Source organism: Watersipora subatra, chromosome 6 (assembly GCF_963576615.1).
Source record: "Watersipora subatra chromosome 6, tzWatSuba1.1, whole genome shotgun sequence".
Lineage (NCBI taxonomy): Eukaryota > Metazoa > Bryozoa > Gymnolaemata > Cheilostomatida > Watersiporidae > Watersipora > Watersipora subatra.
The window spans coordinates 23,743,463-23,753,241 of record NC_088713.1 but is presented as its reverse complement, the minus strand read 5'-3'; the positions used below and the strand labels follow the sequence as shown (position 1 = coordinate 23,753,241).

The 9,779-nt window shown below is 35.9% G+C and overlaps 1 protein-coding gene across 1 annotated transcript; it reads left to right on the top strand.

Annotated features, from left to right (window-relative positions):
• Nucleotides 1-758: 758 nt before the first annotated feature.
• On the top strand, nucleotides 759-1,166 carry LOC137398138 (salivary glue protein Sgs-4-like). The gene has a single exon (XM_068084245.1). It carries the CDS (start codon nucleotides 759-761, stop codon nucleotides 1,164-1,166), a length of 408 nt encoding a protein of 135 aa, XP_067940346.1.
• Nucleotides 1,167-9,779: the final 8,613 nt, after the last annotated feature.

The window sequence follows — 9,779 nt, the reverse complement described above, 5'->3', positions numbered from 1 at the left end:
GACATTGATAAGGCATTACTAATAATACATTGATAAATTATTTTCTGCTCATTTACTCTGATATACTTGATAGGGTTATATAGGAATAACAAAGTAAGACTGGCAAAGATCGGTTTGCAATTGCAATTTTCTACGATCCATTACATTAAATGCAAAACCTAGTATCTGTTTGATCACCTACCTTGAGTATTCTATATTCTATAAAGAATAGAGCGCCATGACTTTTAATTAAAGGTGTTTACACTCAAAAGCTGTTGTTTAAAATACTAGCTAATATATAACATAAACCATTGTACCTCATTCTACCTAGAGCTTCATGATGTAGTGATTCGATTGTAAGGTGGCAATTTTTAAAGTAAACGATTTGAAAATAACCACCATTTAAATAGATATCGTCATTTGTACAATGGTGTAATGACGAATTTGCTCATGCCTGATTATTTTCGATGGGAGTAATTTTGATAGATACTAAAAATAAATGCATGAGCCTTCTACTGTTATAATAAACTCCTTCTATAGCTTCCCACGCACGCACGCACATACGCACGTGCACACAAGCATTCATAAAATAAACGTTTCTAATTATTTAGAACGCAAAAGTGTTTCTTTTCAAGTTAAAGTATGCAAAATTTAGTAACAAACATCTACCCTTTTTTACCTAGTATGGCGATACATCGCGAATCGTCTATGTGCAACATGAAGTCATCTATGTACAATATGGAACCGTCTATGTGCAATTGAAATTGTCTATGTACAACATGGAATCGTCTCTGTGCAATATAGAATCGTCTATGTGCAATATGGAATCGTCTGTGTACAACATGGAATCGTCTATGTGCAATATGGAATCGTCTATTTGCAATATGGAATCGTCTGCGTGCAATATGGAACCATCTAAGTGCAATATGGAATTGTCTATGTGCAATATGGAATCGTCTATTTGCAATATGGAATCGTCTATGTGCAATATGGAATCGTCTGTGTGCAATATGGAATCGTCTATGTGCAATATGAATATGGCTATGTGTAACATGGAATTGTCTAAGTGCAATATGGAATCGTCTAAGTGCAATATGGAATCGTCTATTTGCAATATGGAATTGTCTAAGTGCAATATGGAATCGTCTATGTGCGATAAGAAACCATCTGGGAATCTTTGGATATAGTGAAGCTCCAATACCAACTCACTATACTCTAATTCTACTCACTTTGTATTTTATAAGGAAATATTTTGTTTGTTATTAGGTATAGCATTTATGAGAAACTCTAAGATAACTTCATAACAGAGTCATTCAATCCTACAAAGCAGCTGGATACACACTATTTGTGTCTTCAGTAGGTTTAACTTTACATACATGTATGTACCATTCACTTAGTTTCATTCATGGAGTTGTCTACCCATTGAGTCAATGTGGCATACCATAGGCAAAATTTCACAGAATTACTACAGCTTTCAACTGCAGGTTTACAAAACTTTAAAATTTTATTAAAATAAAATGATATAATTTTTAGTCACTTTGAATTAGTAAAAATTCACTAAGTACATTAGGAACCTTGAATTTATTCAAAATAAATAATTTTATTTTAAACTCATTTCAAATAATTTTAATACATGGTACTAAAGAGTCTTATGTAAATGTGAACCATAGAAATTTTTGACAGGAATGATAAGTAAAGCTTACAGGCCAAGAAGAAAGCTCGAGTAAAATACTGATCCAACCAGGGTTCATCCCGGCTTGATCGGATATGGCAGAATGCCCCTTAGCCTCAGCTGTGGAAAACCCTGGATTCAACATAAACCAAAGAAATATTTTTAACATAGAAAAGTAGTGAGAGCACGACTAGAAAAGTACATCAACTTATTTTATATACAAAACAAGAGACCAATAGAAGAACAACTCCAATTTTTTGTAATTTGAGTTATTAGCTTTGACCTTGCTCTGTCATGGCAGTTACAGTAACTGATTTGGTGTTAATCATTGCTTATACTGAGCAGGATAGGTCAAGCTTATGCAGTGCTATAGACAACTTTGCATCAAAGGTCAATTTATTTTATCACGATTAATATTTCAGCAGCTTGACCTTAGTCTGTCTTTGAAACACGGAAACTATAAACAGCTACAAAAACCTAAATAGATCATCACTATGTTTATCATTTTCATTCTAGAACAATCTAAAACCACTGATGTAGCCTTAGAACTTAATCAAACTCATCGTGATTGCCACAACATCTACCATATATGAAATGTTCACATCTTCCACAAAAATTCCTGTGCATGGCCCATATTCCAACAGTAAACTACACACATAAGATGAAAGTAAAGCCTTATTTTCTATTACACATGTTTCCTAGAAGTAAGTACACCAAAACTAGAGGAACTTGCCAAAGGTTGTGAGAGTTTCCCTTGCAACGACCGTAAATGAGCTCAACACAGCTACCATTGCTGCTGCCCCAGTTCAGCTGAGCACTACAAGGTCATTTTACTAGTGGGAGTTTACATTAGTCCGCTGGGTTGGAGCAAGCAGCCTCTCAATCACGTTTGTTTCTAAAATACACAACTAATAAAATGTAAGTGAAGTTAATATTTATCATAAATAAAATAGTAAATCTTAAAAGAGTTCCCAGACTAAATACATTTATGTATAGAGTGGTTGGGTTAGTATTACACGCCAGTACTCTGGTAGTCCAGTGCACTGTGAGAGACCATCAGGTATAATAACTACATACAATTGTTCTTATATGTGGAAATGTGGTGGAATGGTGCAGATGTTAGCGTACTTGGCTGGTACGAGTTCCTTGAGTCCTGTGCGGTGCCCTATTTTTTCTTATCCTCTTAGCATTGCTTCGGACAGACAGACAGACAGAGCTCTTATTATAGGAAAGATTATACTGTAACAAATAAAAGTGAGTCTGTTTTATTTGTTAAATGTGTGCGAATATTCAGTATTGAGATATTTTAAGAAAACGTATCCCCATGAGACATCTTGCCCTATCAGCAATACGATTGATTTTTGTAATAATTAGCTGTACTACCTGGCATTGCTGAATAATAAAAAGTCTTTGGACAGAAAATTGTTTTGTATTTAACATAAACCAACATTTGTCATTCTAACTCTCAAAAGACATGTCATGAAAGTGTTTTGTTTAGCTAAAATAAATTCAGAGAAAAAAAAACAAAAAAACTAACGGTTTTCAAACTTTGTCAAAATCTGAGTTTCAAACTTCATATTAAGTAGGACACAATGCTGAGCCGTGATGCATTGGATTGCCAAGTCTAGTATAGTTAATAGGTCTATGGTAAAATCCAACAAAACCTGGAAGCTTGCCAGACCTGCCAGAAGAAAGTAGAAATCATGCAGTTAAGAGAAGTTATAAAGCAACTGATAGAATTGCACTGCTACACAGAATGCTATGGAAAATAAACAAACTACAGTAGGTGCTCCTACAACGAAAATGACAACTCTTGTGTTTTATGAACTTTATGGTATGTTATTCTGCATGCTGAGCAATCGGAGTGCATACACCATATTGTTGGAGTGTATAACTTGTTGGGTGTACAATTAATGGTATTGGTATCCATGTAGATAACTACATGCATGCTCGTAATGCCTAAATAGGTATGTCTTGTTTTATGTGTTGGGGTGTCTGATGGCCGCTATATTTGAGGCTGGGTCCAGGCATTTGTGGACCAGAATGTCTCATTTTTATACTTGTTTGAATTTTTTACTACATATTTTTGAGTCTTAAAAGCTTGGAATAAATTATATTACCTTTGGGCAGAAAATGTGAGGCTATCATACCAGGGCAGTGGGATATGTCAATAGGGGAAAAGTCAGAAAGCTCATCCTGTAGGCCCTACAGGATAGGGCTAATAATACCCTACACCCTACAGTGTAGGGTATTAGCCAGCCATTGAAAACCAATCCAACAAAACCTGGAAGCTTGCCAAACCTACCAGAAGAAAGTAGAAACCATGCAGGTAGAAAAGTTATACAGCAACTGATAGAATTGCACTGCAACGCTGAATACTGTGAGTATTCACAACATGAAGATCCAGTACTGCATTTAACAGAAAAGAGATATTAGCTCATATAGAATTTTATACCAGTCTTCATCATGAAGAATTAGTATGAGTATAGATAAAAATTTGCTGTAATCTGCTGACTGGAGATCATCAGCTGCCTGTAGGAAGGGTTAAAAGGTCAGTTCACAGAGCAAATATCTTGAAATAGAAATGCTTCTCAGATTCTTGAACTATAATAGATTGCTAAAGAAGACAAATTAGGCAACCAGGACAAAATCGTTTCCATCAGCCAGCGAACTGTCTGGAAGTTTGCCAAGTTTACTAAAAGAAAACCAATAGCTTAAAAACCGACTCCTTGTTCAACTTTGATGTTTTCAAACGGCTGAATTTCATATTTTGTTTGCCTTCTAGTAGATGAATTCTTCAAAGAAAATAAGCAAACTACAGTAGGTGCTCCTACAACGTAAATGACAACTCTTGTGTTTTACCAAGTCTAATAAATTAGGTAGGCTTCATAAAGTCCTTAGCTAGCTATAAAAGTTCCATAGAGGTACCAAAAACCTTTTTATAAATCAACCTCATATTTTCACTCGGCGACTGATTATACTGAGGAGGAAATACTGTAAGTAGAATAAAACACTAGACTGTGTGCTCTGACCCCTCTTTGACCTTAAATATTATATTATCCTAAAGGTAGACCTCGGTACTCATAGTCACACTATCTCTGACCACAGTACATAGTAATTGGATGGACAATCTATATACACAGATAGATGAGTTTCTGAATGTGAGGTAATTATGAAGTGAAGATGGCACAACTCCCAAAACAGCTTTTAACCCTTTAGCGACCGCACGCTTACGGCTAGAAAATCCCAAGCGTACCAGAGCATTTACTATGGCGATCTGAGCCTTCGACACGACTGCGTAAAAGCTGCATAAACTTTCATAAAATCGAGGTAGATACATAAATTAACATGAATAGGAATGCTGAGAAATTTATCTACAAGCTGATACTTTTTCATGTAGATAGCTTGCAATTGCTTTCCTGCAAAAGTCTCAATTCGTCGAAGCTACCAATTTTTCATTTTTGTACGTCATTTTCCATTGTATTTTTTAATTGATAAAACTAATTGACAGTGTTATATAAATAATACCTGCATGGATTCATATGTTCATAGCAATTTGAAAAAAAAGTTGGTTGTCCGAAAGCATTGAAAGCGGAGGTATGAGCTCCGATGTAATGCGGGAGCACCACTGGAAATGCTCATGACGCCATGTCCATAAGTAGCGACAGACAGTTACCCGACATGGTTGCTCCAACTTTTGTGGAAATTGGCACAAAGATGGAAATGAATACGCATCTGAAAGCTGAGACATTTTTCTGCAGAATGAGATTTTTTCCTTCTCATAGCTTGTGAAAACTTTGGAACTAAAGAACTATATACACACAGTTACGATTTTTTGCTCTGAATTTTTATGCATTTCTTGAAACTATAGATTTATCTCACCACAAAACATGAGGGGAGCGATTGTTTGGAAGATTTATGATAAATTCATGCGCAGACAACTCAAGAAAATTATTCATCATGACCGTCGCAAACCCTTGTACCAAAATCTCATCAACAAATTTAACAATTTTTTAATAGAGTCGTTTAAGTATAATGATGAAACAAAACACATATAAACCTATTTAAATATGTTACCAAGTCTTTATTATTTTTAGACAATATCCTAAACCTTGCCCATCTGATTGGATTATACACAAATAGACAGATTATTTTGGCCTAAATTTGCAATAAAAAAACTTGACCAGCTTTTTAAATCAAAATTAAGACCTCAATAAAGCCGAGCAACAGTTAGTAGAACTATTAAGCAGGGCGCAATTCTCGAGAAAAACATACTCATTTCACCAGTCTATAGCATTGTCTGATTTAATTGCCGAAGGTTTTTAATATTTTTCCGTTTTTAATATCTTGCAAAAATATTTAATTATAAGAATAATTATTCGATTTTATGAAATTATTATAAAACTTAATTATAAGAATAATTATTCGAATTTATTTATCCGAAGGTTTTTGTAATAAACATAGACCGTTTGAGGCGTAGACCGTTATACAGGTACGAAATTGTGGTATACAGTTTATCAGCCTATGTTTTTTCCTAATTACAGAAGGTTTAAAATGTTAGCCAAAATTCTTTACATGTTATGTGCAAGCTAGGGCCTAACTACAACGCCCCTTTATGACGAGAACATTTTTTTTGCTCTAGTTTGCAGAAAACTTTCAGACGTGTGAACGCTCATACTTGCTTTCTTCTAGATCGCTATCAAAACCATTCTACATTCAACACAACCAACTTTCAACCTGTGTATATTACACAGCAGTTTGCTATTCTACTTCTAATATTGCATTTCAGAGTTATAATAAACATATTTCTTTATTGTTGTTGAACTACATACATTGCAGTAAGTTTGGCCTACAGCTTGAATTAATAATTATTTTACTGCTGTAAAACATATGTTAGAGATAGTAGTAGCTAAGGTGTGATTTTTTACAACTTTTTGTTTTGCATAATTGACATTTTGAATTCAATTTCAAAACAGCTTGACAACTACCGTGGACATACACTTTCCCAGAACACCACGTCATGGCCAACGCAGTGGCCGTCCACGTGTCTCTCAATTATTACAGCTCAATAGGAGTATAAACAGAAAGTCTTCACAGCAACCATCAACATCAAATGCTGATGTTCAACAACATGCTACTCAAATTAATAACAACAACTGATAATCTGATTCAGAGAATTATTTAGTAGATGTTGTAGGCGATGTAAATGACATGGACTTGGCAGCCCTTTTGTTTCCAGATGATGATCATGATTTTATAGACATCATTGACCATGAAAATATTGCTCAAAACAATATTGCACAAAACAATATTGCTCCTCCCAATGCTGCCCCTCCCCCCTTCATCACATTCTTCATTTTTAATCTTTAGATTGTCCTGATTTTCAAGAACTGCGTAACAACTTTGTAGGCAGACTTGACAACAACATTTTACAGCTCACATGTACTGGATGTAATGAAAAGCATTTCATTACATACAATGCTCAAATACAACTATGTCATACTACCTTGCCAACAAGTTCCCCTGTCAAATTCCTAGATTACTAGAATTTCCTTTTTGAAGTCGTGCTCCCTCAAATTTATTTTATATCATCTCTAACAACTCTCATGCACACTATACTCTGTCAATTCCTGCTGACAACTATTTTTTCAACAACCAGCACTAACCCTTTTTTTTCATTTTCACTTATTCCATTATCAGGGCGTGGGCTGTATGACAGGGGAATTTCTAGTGTAATAATTTTGCATATAAAGTCATTGCACAGATTCATGTATGCTGCAGCAAAGATTAACAGGTTGTGTGCAAGAAGAATTAAGTCATGAGCCTATATTCACACATTTGGTGAAGCAGTAAAAGACAGGAAGCAACATTTATTATGAGCAGAAACAGCAAATCATGATCTGCTAGATTGCAGAACAATGTGAGAATTGAACTCTTTGATTAGGTAGGTGCTCTGAAGATGGTAGTGTGCAACAAGTACAACATGCCAATGCACACAAATACAATAGATTATGACATCTCAGCAAATGTATGTACAAAAGCTAGCAATAAAAAGCAGTGAAGCATTTGAAGAAACTAAATAAAATGCCATTTGTAAATAAATTTAGTTGGCATGGTAAGGATAAAAATATAACTAGCACAAAGATATTCCATAAGTGGCTCCGCTGCCAGTGCATTCAGCTTGCTCTTGCTCATCCACGATGTATACAGACAACTTGTGCACATAGCCAGAGACAGCATCGGAGAGCAAATAACTTTATTCCAAATCTAGATCTGTTAGATGGAATATACCAGTGATGTGCACGAGTACTTCTTGGTCAACGGGTTTAGACCCCCGTCCCCTGCTGTTCGGGTTTTTCGAGTATCGGGTAGCTAGTAGTGCTCGGCTCGGGTATTTCTTTGTCTACGGGTTTTTCGGGTATCGGGTTTGTTGTTATGGATTTTATGTTTAAATTTTCTGAACAGATATATCTTCAAATTTACAAAGCAGTTATATTTCTTTTCAATTTATTTATCATTTTTCAGTTTTTATTGACTGACATTCGTACTCGCAGCGTTAACAGGCGGATTGTTAAACAGTCAAGATAGTCTGGGGCCACAGGGAATTTTTGCGTCAACAGTTGGCAGAATATAGGGTCTATGGTAGCTTAATACTTAAGCATGTTATATGTACCTCTCTGACTTTTTGTAGATGGTGCTTCAAATCTCATAGAAAACTCTACATTATCGGCTTTTTCCGTTAGTAAGGCTTGTTGGCTTTGTAAAACTTAGGTATAATGAATTATGTAATCCATAATAGCTAGCTGTGGTAATCAATTTAAACAGAGTTATTAAATTTTCACTGCTACTACCAACGCTGATGGCAGTTTCTAACAAGGCGATAGCGGAAACAGACTACGGACCTATGTGTTATCGGTGATAGCAAACACGCGCCATATTAAAAAAAGGCATAGATTTGTTTACGAAGCCGATTTGGCTAATTGCGCAAATAAAATTTGATTTAAGTATTTCTACTCACCTTTTAATGACAAATAATCACTGCTTGACTACAATGTCTCCGGTAGGTATGGTAAATAAGGTATGAGATGCTTTATTCTATCTATTAAATTAAAGACTCGTTATACCCTATTGTCGTGCCTCCTTAGCAAAAATGACACAGAAATGCCCTGTGGCCCTAGACTAAGAGCGCAGGGTGCAATAGACCGAGTTTTTGTTCACACTACCCGATGGATCCGTGTACCAAAACCCGAACTCGAAAGTCAAAACCTGAACCCAAAGGACCGGATTACCCGAAATCTCTATTACCCGATACTCGAGAGTAGATAAACCCGCAAGTTCAACAAGTATTACTACCCGTGCCCAGCACTAGAATATACCGCTTGAAGCTGAGCCGTCCTTTCCAAGCCAGCAAGATTTCATCTATATACAGTGAAACATGGATAACTCGCCCTCGGATATAGCGAACACATGGTTAACTCGACTGGATTTGCTTGGTCCGTTCCCACGCAATGAGAAATGGCTCTATATAACCCGAATTCAACACTGTTATAACGAACTGTTTTTTGCCCAACGGCTACCGAAACTGTTGCTATCGCTTTAGAAAATCACTTTATTCCTAGCCATCTTCTCAACTTTTCGTAATTCATAAGCGTCGTTATTACCTCCATCGGCAAAATATTTTTGTCAACGACTGTTCTAAAGGTTTGGTGAAATTTGATTTATAATGCTATACGATGAATAGAACGGGCTAGCCGGGTCACGGGCGCAAGAATTTTCGCCACGCACATACAAAACAAAAACAGCATGTTGTTTTTGTTTTGTATTTGCGTGGCGAAAATCCTTGAGTGCGTGACCCGGCTAGCCCGTGATGAATAGTTTTCCGTGTTGAATTAACGTCGGAATGTTGAATGTTTAAAACGTCTTAAGAATTGTGGTAGTCAAACGTATACGTTGTCTTAGCTAAAAAAAACTATTCATCGTTTGCCCTAAACACAAAATACGTGTGTACATTCAATAAGTATCCATTCAAAAAGCGTGAGTGATATACAATGTACCGTAAAACCTCGTAAAACTTTTAATTGAACTGCCTTGGAGTGTTGCTCTTAACGAATCCCAAGTAAAGTAAGGT